This window comes from Eumetopias jubatus, unplaced genomic scaffold (assembly GCF_037043125.1).
Source record: "Eumetopias jubatus isolate StellerSeaLion01/CBP00866 unplaced genomic scaffold, mEumJub1_p1.0 scaffold_8, whole genome shotgun sequence".
Taxonomy (NCBI): domain Eukaryota; kingdom Metazoa; phylum Chordata; class Mammalia; order Carnivora; family Otariidae; genus Eumetopias; species Eumetopias jubatus.
Window position 1 is genome coordinate 138,982,549 of NW_028274814.1, and position 13,436 is coordinate 138,995,984.

General features: G+C 61.2%; 1 protein-coding gene across 1 annotated transcript in view; it reads right to left on the reverse strand.

Moving 5' to 3' along the window:
- The window catches only part of CELSR1 (cadherin EGF LAG seven-pass G-type receptor 1), a 139,117-nt gene that overhangs the window by 21,208 nt on the left and 104,473 nt on the right, over nt 1-13,436 (reverse strand). The window contains exons 11-20 of the mRNA XM_088025411.1: nt 13,142-13,255; nt 12,158-12,332; nt 11,370-11,511; nt 9,671-9,791; nt 7,962-8,145; nt 7,514-7,615; nt 6,767-6,861; nt 6,106-6,315; nt 3,711-3,894; nt 1,831-1,974 (exon numbers count right to left, since the gene is read on the reverse strand). Of these exons, the coding sequence (XP_087881537.1) occupies nt 1,831-1,974; nt 3,711-3,894; nt 6,106-6,315; nt 6,767-6,861; nt 7,514-7,615; nt 7,962-8,145; nt 9,671-9,791; nt 11,370-11,511; nt 12,158-12,332; nt 13,142-13,255 (1,471 nt within the window). The remainder of the gene's footprint in view (nt 1-1,830; nt 1,975-3,710; nt 3,895-6,105; nt 6,316-6,766; nt 6,862-7,513; nt 7,616-7,961; nt 8,146-9,670; nt 9,792-11,369; nt 11,512-12,157; nt 12,333-13,141; nt 13,256-13,436) is intronic.

Consider the following 13,436-nt stretch of genomic DNA (forward strand, 5'->3'; position numbering starts at 1 on the left):
GGTGGCCTCTCTGGAGCACTCACAACCCCAGAGTCTGGCCTTTCTCGGTGCTTGCTCGCAGCCCCAGTGAATGGCTGGGGACAAAGCCTTAGTTTCTTCCACGACTTGACTGGCCCATCATCCCCAACTAAACAGACAGCTAGCAAGCTGGTCCCAGGGGCGCCCCTTGGGGAAGGCATGCAGAGGCCCCTCACCTCAGTAGAACAGGCAGCACACATACACTATCTGGGCCAAGGGTGAGGCAGGGCGTGGGGAGGAGAGGGGCCCGCAGGCCAGGGCTGGGATGAAAGCCTCTCTAGAGGACAGTCAGGGCAAAGAAGGATTTGGGCCAAGATGGGAAGGTCAGTGTCTGCACCAGCCCGGCAATGCGCAAGGGGGGGAGGTGAGAGGTGGGCAGAGGCCAGCCCTCGGAGCCAAGCCCTAGGGCTCTATGTCATCATCCTGCAGGCGGGGAAGAGAGGCAGGTCCTCCAGGAGGGACACCAGCAGGGGTGGGATGCCAAAGGGCTGAGGGGCTACACTGCACCCCCTCTACCTCCTGCAAGCTCGTCCACCCAGATCTTGCCCTGATTTTCGACTCTGGGAGCTTAGGATGCTTTTTCCTCTGCCTCCCTGCCATGTGATGAGTCAGGTGTTTGGGGAAATTGGAAGGGGAGGGGGTCACTGAAGCCAGGGGACCGAGTCTTTGCATCAATAAAAGAACGGGCGGGGTTTACTCTGTGGTGATAGTTCTAGCTAACCGACAAGTTGAATGAAGCACCACATGCAGGGCTGAGGGAAGCACCAGAAGCTTCTCTCATGGGATCTTCTAAAGCAAACGAGACTCCAGTGTGTCCATTCCTGGTGCCTCGGGCTCAGAGACAGAGGACCCAGGGGTCAGTTCAGAAGCAGAAGCACGGACAATGTTTCTAGGTCAGGATAAGAAGCAACGTTTGCAGGGACCGCACATACACCATTGCTGACAGTGGCTGTGAACACGGCTGCATGTGCTGGAAACCCAGATCGGCCCCAAATCACAGTTTGAAAGATGGGGTCCCAATGGATCCCACATCGGAGTGAAATCCTCTTTAAAAGGTTTTGAATAATAATGCCACATAGCTGACAAAACCTACTAAAGACGCTTCAAATTTTAAATTGTCCATTATAGAATTTTATGTTTTCAAGTCCCCCTTATCTTGAGACGTTTTCAGTAGCTGGAGTGGATCTGTGAAAAACACACTTTAAGAAATTCCAGGGGCGCCTGGGTGGCTCAGTCGGTTAAGCGTGTGCCTTTAGCTCGGGTCATGATCCCGGGGTCCTGGGATCGAGCCCCGTATCGGGCTCCCTGCTCCGCGGGAAGCCGGCTTCCCCATCTCCCCACCTCCTCGTGCTCTCTCACTCTCTCTCTTTCTCAAATAAATAAAATCTTAAAAAAAAAGAAAATTCCAAATGTTTAAGCCATTTGGTAATATAATCCTAACCCAGGACTGAAGAACTGGCTTATTTTCGGGGTGGGGGGGGTGGATTCTCACATTTTACCCACACATAGAGACAGCTTTCCCCCGCACAGTGGGCAAGACCAGTGCACAGGTGATTTAAGTGCTCCCTCGTTTGTCATGCCATGAGTTAGCCAAGTACCCGAAAGAAATGCCCCAGCACGGTGGTGGGGTCTGACGTCAGCTAACGCCCCACAGCTGGCCCCGTTTTCAGGGCACGCAGGTGACATGCACCCACACAACATGCTCTGCTACTAAGAACCGTTTTGTTTCTTCTTACAGGACCCTCGGAGGGTCCCCCACCCCCCTGAACGGTGGGGCTCCCAAGGGCAGCCGTGCCGTCAACGGGGCTTCACCTTTGCGCTCGGGTGGTTTGAAGAAGTCAGCCGAGAAGGACACCGAGGACTCCAACTCCTTGGGGAACTCGTCACGAATGTCCTCAAATCGCGGCACCCTGGCTCCCGTGAAGTTGAACGTGTCGAAGATGTCAACGGCCAGAACTGTGGGGACAGGTCCCCCTCGTCATCCATCCCCCAGCTCCCCCCACCGAGAGCCTCCTGCATCAGCACCACCGTGTCCGGGCCAACCACAGCCGCCGCCCTGAGCGACGACACCCTTCCTGACAGAATCGACTTCTACTTTGCCGCGCTCCCTGGACCCGCCGAGAGCCGCACGGCACAGGCGCTGAGCGTGAAGGGAGACATCACGGCGGCATCGGGGACGGTCGGCTGGGGTGTGAGAGAGAGAAGGCCAGAGAAGCAGGAACCCACGCCCTGTCCGGCAGAGTAGAGCTCGGACTGACCCAAGGGGCTCCTGACTCCTGTTGGTTTTCGGAGGCTGTCGGGCACCTACCTCTCTGTTGGCGCTGACCGCCATTGCTCTGAGGGGCCTGGTGACAGAGAGGCCAACAGTCACCCCTGCACGCCCCAGGGTGACCCCCAAAGTCCTCCCACTGAGCTGACTGGTTCAACACCGCCCCCCAGTAGGAAGGGTGCCCGCAAGCCGCCTACACGGGCAAGGGCCGGGCTCCCACCCCGATATGCTGGGTAGTCGGGGATGGGTGAGAGCCCTGGAGCAGGGGACACAGGACACGGGAGGACAGACAGGGCGTCCGGCGCAGGACGGATGCTCCCGGTCACAGAGCATCAGGGACCACACCAGAGGGGCTGCAGGCAGAGGCCAGCAGGACACTTGGAACTGCCTGAATGCTCCAGAAGGGACTGGGGTGCACACTGCACCATGTCCGAGTCCCGTCCGGCCCTGAGGCCAGCTCCGCAGGCCCTCCTCCAGGACAGGAGCAGGAGTGCCCAGCACGCTCATCCTTCTTTCCTGCCCCCAGTGATGACGGGGCCCTGAGCCCACCTCCACCCTGGCACAGGGCAGGCCCAGTCGGGGGCTCCAGAAGGGCCCAGGCACAGACTGCCTGAACATCTTCTGGCCTGCACGGGAGGGCACCTCCCGTCAGCTGCAGGGGTCACGTGAGGGCCGCCACTTCCAGGTTATGGCTCGGGCTCCTCCAGTGATGGGTATGCATGAAGCAGTTGCCCAGTGCTGCCTGAGCATCCCCCGTCTGGGTGCCTAATAAACATTTGCAAGAGGAGAAAGCAAGGCCCTCACCTGTAGGAGGGGCCCACCCCCATCCAGGTACTTGGCCGGCTCTGTCTGGATGGGTGGGGTGGGGGCTGGTTCTACCATTTGGGGCTTCCTCCCCGTGAAAGAACCTGATTCTTTAAACCCCTGGACCTCATGGTGGTGCCTCCTGGGTGCTGGGGGTGACTTGGTTCACAAGGTATCTGCTCTGTTTGACCTTCAGCCCCTGACTCAGGGAGGGCAGACATCCCCCTGCCGCCCAGGTACCTGGGCGGCCTGTCCCCTGTCCTTCCCTGGGGTGTGCGCCTCTTCCAGTGAGCCTGGAGGGCTGGATCTGCAGCCAGACCCCGGGCCTGCTCCCCTGGACAGCCTCACACCCACGGCCTGAGAGGCCTGCAGACCACTGAGGGTGAGCTCTTCCTCTGATCGGCCCCCGATTCTCTGGGCCTGGGAGTGATGTGTGGGTTTCCTTTGGTTCAGCTCTGAAAGGCTGGACAAGGAGAGTCCTGTCTCCCTATTTGCAGACAAGGAACCAGAGGCCAGAGCTGGTGACCCTCTCCTAAAGACAGCCCAGCAGGGGCCACCCCCCCCCCAGACAGGCCCCAGGGGTCCGGTGCCCCCAGCCCAGCCGGCTCGTGGCCCTTACTCATGTTGGCCGTGACGATGACGAAGGGCCTCAGGTAGGTCCTCCGCACGTTGCGCACCACATTGCCGAAGTAGGCCTCGAAGCCCCTCAGCAGCTGCACCGCGCCCCCCTCGCTCCGCTGGATCTGCTCCCACGCGGCCTGTGTGTCCGGGGCCAGGAGCGCACTGCCCGTGTGGACCACGTCCTGCTCAGACAGACAGACGGTGCTCAGCGGGTGAGTGAGGCCAGCCCGAGGAGACTGAGCCGACGCGGCAGGGTGCGCACCAGGCTCTGGAAAGCCTCTAGTGCCCCGAGACGTGGCTGGGCAGGGTCCGACAGGGGGTCGGGTCCTTGGTGTCAGGTGCGCACGTCAGAGAGAGGCTCTGCTGGGGGTTCCCCACGTACACTCGAGACGCAAAGGGCAGAAAGCACGTGGAGGGCCCTTGGTTACATCAGAACCCCAACCCCACTGCCGCCTCCCCTGCTGACCAGGTAGGGACACAGCCCAAGGACACACTGTGGGCTACCCTGTGGTGACATGCCTGACCCCCCACCCACACGTCTCAGGCTGTATGTGAACCGGGCTATTGGCAGGGGCTCCAACATGACAGCCAGGACAGGAACGTCTGTTTGCTAAGAATCCAAAATGGGAACAAACTCCATCGGCCCAAACTCAGGCCTGGATGGAAATGCAATCAAGGGGACCCTGCCTCGGTGTGGATGGGGAGGTTCCCTGGGGGTCTGTGTGGATGGAGGGGTTCCCTGGGAGTCTCTGTGTGGATGGGGAGGTTCCTTGGGGGTCTGCGTGGATGGAGGGGTTCCCTGGGAGTCTCTGTGTGGATGGGGAGGTTCCCTGGGGGTCTCTGTGTGGATGGAGGGGTTCCCTGGGAGTCTCTGTGTGGATGGGGAGGTTCCCTGGGGGTCTCTGTGTGGATGGGGAGGTTCCCTGGGAGTCTCTGTGTGGATGGGGAGGTTCCCTGGGGGTCTCTGTGTGGATGGGGAGGTTCCCTGGGGGTCTCTGTGTGGATGGAGGGGTTCCCTGGGAGTCTCTGTGTGGATGGGGAGGTTCCCTGGGGGTCTCTGTGTGGATGGGGAGGTTCCCTGGGAGTCTCTGTGTGGATGGGGAGGTTCCCTGGGGGTCTCTGTGTGGATGGGGAGGTTCCCTGGGGGTCTCTGTGTGGATGGAGGGGTTCCCTGGGAGTCTCTGTGTGGATGGGGAGGTTCCCTGGGGGTCTCTGTGTGGATGGGGAGGTTCCCTGGGGGTCTCTGTGTGGATGGGGAGGTTCCCTGGGGGTCTCTGTGTGGATGGGGAGGTTCCCTGGGGGTCTCTGTGTGGATGGAGGGGTTCCCTGGGAGTCTCTGTGTGGATGGGGAGGTTCCCTGGGGGTCTCTGTGTGGATGGGGAGGTTCCCTGGGGGTCTCTGTGTGGATGGGGAGGTTCCCTGGGGGTCTCTGTGTGGATGGGGAGGTTCCCTGGGGGTCTCTGTGTGGATGGAGGGGTTCCCTGGGAGTGTCTGTGTGGATGGGGAGGTCCTGGGGGTCTCTGTGTGGATGGGGAGGTTCCCTGGGGGTCTCTGTGTGGATGGAGGGGTTCCCTGGGAGTCTCTGTGTGGATGGGGAGGTTCCCTGGGGGTCTCTGTGTGGATGGGGAGGTTCCCTGGGGGTCTCTGTGTGGATGGGGAGGTCCTGGGGGTGTGTGTGGATGGAAAGGTTCCCTGGGGGTCTGCATGGATCAGGAAGCTCCGTGGGTTCTGTGTGGATGGAGAATTCTCCCAGGGGTCTGTGTGGATGGGGAGGCCTGCAGGGGAGTCCAGAGGAATCACGGGCTGACAATGCTCACTGCCCAGCAGTTCACAAACGTCAGGATAAATGAGCGTCTCCTCACCAACAATTCTAAACAGACATTTCTTAGGGACCAATTACTTAAACACAAAACAGGAGAGTCTTCTCAGGAGACATCATGGTCTCTGAAAGCAGAACCCTGAGGTGGGAGCAGAGACTCTGGAGCCCCCTTGCAAGCTACATGCCCCAGGCTCTCTCTGCCTCAGTTTCCTTACCTGTAAAACGGGGCAGTAACCACACACCATCACAGAACGTGTGGGGAGTGAGTGGCTAATTCACGTAAGCCACGCAGACCGCTGGCCAGTACTAAGGGTCAGTTGTCAGGGACTGGGACTGTCTCCACCACAAGACCATGGTGCCCTCCCCGAACACTTGCACTCAGTCTCGCCGGTCACCGCGCTGGCCCGGCTCAGGGGCAGAGTGTGACCTTTTGCCTTGAGGACACGGGGAGCAGCGATCTCGCTCAGCTGAGCGCGGGCCCCCGGCCACCCTCAAGCCCCCACAGGACCACGGGGCCCACAGCTCGGCCTCAGCCTGCGGGGCCCCCTGCGGGCGACCCGCCGCACACCCGGACCTGGTGGAAGTCAGCGTCCCGCGTGGCCGCCAGCTCGAAGCCCTGTTGGCGGCTCTCATGCAGCAGGACGCGGGCCAGCAGCTGGTAGGCCGTGCGCACGTCGTTGCCAAAGAGCCGGCCCGCGTGCTGCGTGGCATTCCGCAGCGCCTTGGCCAGCCGCAGGGACCGGTCGCCGTCCATCCGCGTCTCGTTCCGGCTCAGCTTCTCGTTCTGGGAAGGAGGAGCACACGAGACGTTTGCACACCTACCGCAGCTGCTTCGCTCCTTCCTGTGATTCAGAAATCTGTCACTTTCTGGCAGAAACCTCCTTCTCAGGCAAGAACTTGAAAAACCCCAAAACCAAACAGGAGTGTTGGCTCTTAACTCTGGCACCACAAAGGAGGGACTGTCAGGCCAGAAAGCGCTGGAAAGAGACACCAGGGGAAGAGGCAGTGACAAAGGGCGAGGTCGGAGGTGGCAGGCCAGAATATGGGGACCCCCGAGTTTCCAGATCAAGACGCAGCGCTGGTCCTGACGGGAAGAGCGGCTGTGCTCCGCCGTGGGTGCCCGGCACAGATGTGGGGTCCAGCGACGGTCCAGCCCCTGACCACTGGGATCCGGGGGCCTCGCGCCCCGACCCCGTCCCCGCCCACGCACGCGGCTCCCTAAGGCGAGGGCCTACCATGGCTTTGAGCTCCAGGAAGGAGACGGTGGTGCAGTTGAAGAGCTCCGCGGGCAGCCAGCCCTTCTCCCCGCTGCAGTGTCGAACTGCGTTTCCTAGGGAACGGGGAACACGGAGGAAAACCTGGAATCCCAACTGTTAATTATGCTCGTTGACCTGTATGTACCTGAACCCAGTGTGTCCGGCGGAGGTGTGAACCCCAGGCATAATGTGCACCCCTCGGCCAGCCCAGGGCCAGGCAGGTGCCACGGCCACAAGCGCTCTCCCCACACGCCCAGGGCCACGTCTGAAGCTGCCTGAGCCATGCGGCCACCGTGAGCAAACACGTGAGCAAGTCCACGAAAAGAGAAATCAGCTCCATCGCTTGCCAAATACCCACAACTTCCATGGGCCCTGCACGTCTGCCACGAATCCGACTCGCCCTCGTGTGCTTTGGTGGGTCGTCTCCCTGGGTCTCCGGACACCCCTCAGGGCAGGGACACAGCTACCACCCCCATTTTACAAAGAGAACCCGGCGCTGGGAGCGGCGAAGCAGCCTGTCCACGTCCTGGCCGCTAGGCGTGTTTTAATGTTTGCCTTATAGCCTTTCAGGTTTTGCCATTTATTATTAAGGAACAAGGTTTTATTTTCCCCCAACACTCTGGCTAAAGAAACGTTGTCCACGTAGAACATCCCGTGAGTTCCTGCAAGCTGCGTGCCTCGACTGAGTTCCTGCCTAGGATGGATGCCACAGGCCACGGTACTTACCCACGGATCCCCTGGGGCACGGCACCGCCGCCGGCTGCCCGAACTTGGTCTGCGGCCACCAGATGCCAGCCTCAAATGCTCTGGGACATCCATTGTAGATCACTGGGGTCACGGGGGGGGGGGGGGGAAGGAAGGCTGCTCAGCCCGGCACGGCCATGCCCACAAAGGTGCAGGGCTCTCTCTGCGTCCTCCACCCCCACCAGGAACCGGACCCCTGCATCCTCCCGTCAGTGTTAGAACTGGGGAGGGGGTGACCCAGGCTCTGACCCGTGCCCTCCAGGAGGGCCAGGCCAAGAGAAGGCCAAGTGCACACTGTCAGACCACGAGGCTGCCGAATGCTCCCCAAGCCCCAGGAGTGCGTGGTGCACACGCAGACACGGGCACGCATGCAGGAGCCCAGCAGTGTGTCCCTGCAACACGGCCCAAGGGATCGAGGGGCAGTGCAGACCTTCACAGCCGAGCATGGTGACCTCAGCGAAAGGGTTGTCACAGCGGTTGCACTGACGACCGATGACGCCGGACTTGCAGACACACTGCCCAGTGTCCACGTCACAGGCCCGGCTGTGGGAACCGTGCGGGAAGCAGTCACACGGCAGGCACGCCTCCTGATCTGGGGGCCTGTAGTAATTCTCCTGCAGAAGCCAGAAGCAGTGCGTGGGACTCCAGGCGCCGGCAGAGGCTCTCCTCCCGAGGGATGCCTCCCAGCCGCATCAAGGTTACGGCCGGGCTCCTGGGCCTCTCCCCGCCGCCCTCCACCCACATTCCCCCTGCGGGCGGCTCCTCGGGCGCCCACCGTGCCAGACGGGGCAGGTGCACTCTCCGGGAAAGCACCCCCCTGACTTCTTAGTTAATACTTGTCGGGGGCCACCTGCAAATCTGTCCTCAAAAGTACTGGATTTAAATGGAGATTTATGTATAAGGATGGCCCTTGCAGTGTGTTTTTTCATTGTCAGAAGTTAGAAGGCACCTGAAGGTCCACCACTGGGCAGGTCAGGGTGATGGTCAAGAGCATGGGCTTCGGATTGCAAAGTCCTGGGTTTGTGCCCATCTCTGGCCACACCGCCCTTGCCGGTGACTCAAGCGTCCCCTGCTGAAGAGTGGGATGGGCCGTGACTTGGGCAGAGCCACGGCCGGTGTCCAGCCCCCATGTCAGGCAGGAACACGGAACTGTCCCCACAGGGGGCTCCAACCGCGTGTGTTTGAGTGCCTGGGCACTAACACGTTAGCAGTCACCCTGGGAGGGCAGATGGGTTTCGCTGTCACCTTTTAGACACCGTTCTGCATTTTCTGTAATTTCTGATGAGAGAAAACTGGAGGCACAATTTCCCCAATCGCCTCCACGCCTCCCTCCCCCCTGCCGCCCACGGATGCGCCGACCACCGTGTGGCTCCGTGGCTTGCCCAGTCCCGATCTGCTGCAGCCGGGAGGTTTTTCATTTAAGCATTTCAGCAGACAACGTTCTGTTCCTGGAAGTGCTATAGGGCACACGTGGGACATTCCTGGTATTAAACCGCCGGGGACGCGGAGGGTGCCCGTGACGGCGATCTCCGTTCCAGGGCCAGCAAACCTATGCCTCACAGCACGTGCCCCTCATCCAGCGACACAGATCCTTCTTCTGGGTTTCAAAGAACCGACAGCTCAACAGCCATGCAGACACGATTCTGAAGGTCCGTGGCCTTTCCCAGGATGCCGCGGGGGACAGTTTCCTGTGGCCTGGCCCGGGAGCACGGCGGCAGGTCTGACGCCAGGAGGCGGTGGCTCCGTGCCGCACAGAACCACAGATGCCCCGGGTGGGGTGTGGGTGAAGTTCTTCATCGTTTAGAAAGTTCAGCCATCATCGAGAGCCAGTTTGACAAAAGCCCCCAGGAAAACGGTAAGTAGATTGGTGCTAAGGATGAGCTAACCTCACAGAAACTGCTGTTTCCTGTTACCAACTGGGCGTGGGGCTGAGGACCCAGTTCTCAGGGTCCAAACCGGTGTCCACATGAAGACCGGTCCGGAGCACTCAGTGCCTCGGTGAGCAGCCACGTCTCTGGGCTCAGGACCTGCGTGCGTGCGCGTGCGTGCGCACGTGGGCGAGCACAAGGCCATCTCTCGGGGTGGCCACCTGAGGGGGGGTGGGGACGCGGCCAGCGTCTGCCCGCGAGCCACGCTCACCTTGCACTGGCACTGCCCGTTGGTCTTGTTACAGTCGGGATCAAAGCCTTTGCTGACGGCACAGTGGCAAGGTCCGCACACAGGGTTCCCCCACCAGCCTTTGGGGCACGGAAGGTCAACCCTGTCGGGGAAACAGGATAGCAGAGGGAAGGTGTGCGTAACGGTCCTCAGAGCCAGAGGAAGATGTTGGAGGCCAGAAGCCTCACCTGGCCTGCTTCTGGGCCCCTCCCTCCCCCTGGAGTGGCCCCCGTTTCCCCCTTGCTGGTTCCCAACCTCACTCACCCATGACCTCTTAGGATCCCAGACTCCAGGGGCCCCTTGTCTGGAAGGCTTTTCCTACAAAACTTATTTCTAAAATGATTTGTTTGCTCATGTTTTCCTTCTACCTGGAAGACACAGGTGAGTACCCCAACCTGGGCTTCCTAGTAGCGTGACCTCGCCACGCGCCCTGCAGTGGGGATGGCACTGATCTGTGCCCACTCTGTCCGCGCGCCCACATGACAGCGCCTGGCTCATGGGGGAGCTCAGAGACAGGTGAGCCCACTGCCGGGCCAGCCGCAGCCGCTGCCCCGGCGGAGCCCCCGGAACCCGGCTGCCCTGGGCCACCTTCCTACAGGACCCGGGGGGTCTGTCAACACAAGGTCCCCGGCGGGCGGTTCCTGAACACAGGGTTCTGCGGCATCCATGCTTTCCCGGGTGCCCTGAGGCAAACACTGTCCACGCCCCCCCAGACGCCCAGAGCTGCCTTTCCGCAGACGGGACAGGCGCCATGATCATCTCCGTGCAGCCAGGGGCTGGGCCCGGTGGGCTCAGGATCGGGACAGGGGCCCAGTCCTGCTCTCGAGAGCTCAGCAGGTCCCGAGGTCAGGCTCGCCCCTCCCAGGCTCTGGCCACTGCCTGTCGCTGTCACCCCTCACCCACTCTCAACCTGATCACTCACCTGAGTGTCACCTGCAGACCACCGACCTGTGGGACGCACGCCCCCAACCAAATCCTTCAGGCACCTCAAAACGAAGTGCCATCCTAGGCTTACTGTCTCGGCTAATGGCATTCCATCCATCCACACGCCCGCCCGGCAGTCAACCACTCGTACTCACTCGCTCACCAGGCAAGCAATTATTATGTACTGACGGTGTACGCAGCACGGGCATAAAAGTAACCACAGCAGACCGGCTGAGCCGGGGGCTCCAGTCGGACGTTCACGGATCTGCGTTTACAGTGGGGGGGACCCCAGAGCTCTGGTGCACCCCTTCTCCCTACGGCCTCCTCAGCCCTCTGTGCCTGCAGTGCCAGCCGCTGAGGACACGCCCGCCTCCAGCTTCCGCCTGTTCCTCCCGCGCTCCACGCGGCAGCCGGGGCCCCCCGAGACCCGGCCTCCAGCTGCCGTGTTTCTGCGGGGCTGCCGCGGCCTCCACAAGCCACGCTCTGTTCCCGGCGTGCAGGGCAGGTCCCCGCACCTCAACGCCCGCCTGCTCTGTGCAGATGCAGACGCTATGTCGCATGTTTCTGGAGGGGAAACATGCTCAAACTGGGTTAGTCTGAGATGCTCGGTGAGATTCTTATTCATTTCATGACAAATTTGAAAAAAAACGCTACGCCCACGTTAGCCACAATTCTCTGTCTTTGCATGAAATGACCAAGAGGGGAAGAGACGTGAGGGGAGACGTGGCGGCCGAACCCCACAAGGGGGCGCTCTTACTTGTTCTCGCAGTACTGGCCATAGTGGCTGGACCCGCACTCACACGCGTAGCCCCGCGGGGAGCCGGGCTTGTGCACACACGCCGAGACGTGCTCGCAGGGGTTCAGATGGCACACGTCCACACACTGCCTTCCAAAGTACCCTGTGGGGACAGGCCAGCGTTACTGCCACCCCAGAACCTGCCTGCGACACTCCATGCCCCCCCCTCCAGAGGCAGAGCCAGAGCCTCCAGGTTAAGACGTCTCGGGCCATCTGTGTCTTCCCCAGACTCCACTTCCCGTGCTCCGCCACCATGGAGGGACGTGGTAGAGACGCTCGGGGTCGCAGGACACACCAGCATTTGGTGGGTCGGACCTGGACATGCAGAGATGAGGGCCTCCCGGGTCCCCCGCAGGAGGTGCGGGGGAGGGAGTCCTGGCCACCCCAGGTCACACGGTGGACAGGTACCAGCCATGCAGGATAGTAGCACCTCAAAATCCAGAGGCGACTACTGAAAGTATAATCTTTGAAAGCGTGGATTTTTCACGAATTCTCTCCCTCACCTCATCATGCGCCCTGAGGATAAAGCCTAAAGTGCCCCCCTGTGTCCCAAGTGAGGGCCAGACGTGGGAACGACCTTTGAGAAGAGGGGCCCCTCCCCTGGGTTACAAGACAAGGCTCAGGCCTCCGCAGACCCACAGCACTGACGGGGTGCTCCAGCTTCACCTTCCCGATGTACTCGCAACGCCAAAGCACCGCCCTCTTTGGACGGGCCTCAGGACAAGGGGCTGCGGGCACGGGGCTCCCACCTTTGTCACAGATGCAGGAGTGGCTGTCCCAGGCGTCGTGGCAGCGGCTGTGCTGAGGGCAGGGGCTGGAGGTGCATGGGTCCTGCACGTCACAGCCGTCCTTCACCCTGACCTTGAGGGCGTCATTCATGTTCAGCGTGGCGATGTGGGTGGAGGTCTCCCCCATTCTCACTCCCTGAGTCAAAAAGGGGGCAGTCGGATTCAGTCCAGCGTCTTGGAGTTGGAGGAACACCAAAAGGTAACCAGGGGTTAAGCGAGCCCCAGATTCTCTCTGGCCCCCCAAGAGCAACGTCTCGTCTATGTGCAGAGCTGGGACTGGCGTGGGGAAGGGCAGGGTCACTTCTGCTGCCTTCGGGCATGTGCTCCAGGCACGCAGACCGGCTGCCCGGAACCAAAGACCACGTGAGTCCACGATCCCATAAGTCCATGCTTGGTGTCATGAAGAAAAAGTAAATGAGGGTGGCGGGAGGGCGTGGCTACTGATGGAGGGAGGCGAGGTGCCTCGTGGGAGGAGGGGGCACCCTGGCAGAGGATGGGGACCACGTGGGGCCGCCCACGGCAAGTTCCACATTGGAGGATGGCGGACAGGTGGAAGGCGGTCACTGGGGAGGTGGGGGCGGTGAAGGGGAAGGCACGTAGGGAGTTTATTTCTCTGCCCGGGAGGCCAGGAGGACACGAGCGGAGCTACTTGATAAACAGCTCACTCCGGCTGCCGCTGGAACACCTGCTCCAGGGGACAACGGTGGCACTCGTTCAGGTGAGCGTGGGGGGAGGGGCCACATGCCAGACAGGACATGAAGGCAGAGCTGCAGCTGACGGACCGTGGCGCGGTGATGGGGATGCAGGGGGACTGTGGGGAACATGGGTCTAAGTCGGAAGCAGGATCTGCTAAGGCGGGGTTGGCTGCGAGACAAATTATTCATTTACTGAAGACCAGCAGGTTGACCAACGGCACCGCGGGCGGCCCCCACGGCTCGGCCGTACCTGCATGCAGCCCCGGAAACCGCGGCGCACCGTGACCTTATCTTCTGACATGCCGCCCACAACGATGCTTCTCATCTTCAACCCCGGGAGCTGGTTCCCGATCTGCACCGTGTCCTATGCAAAGAGAGGGGGGCTACATCCACCACGCTGAAAATATCTTCTGGGAAGAACATGCTCAAAGGCTAAAACATGGTCACTTTGGCAAACTCCCCACAGCCCGAGGGCATTGGGCCTCCAAACAGGGGGGTGAGCCAGTGTGTCTGTGTGTGACGGGCAGGAGTGGGAACCAGGTCGC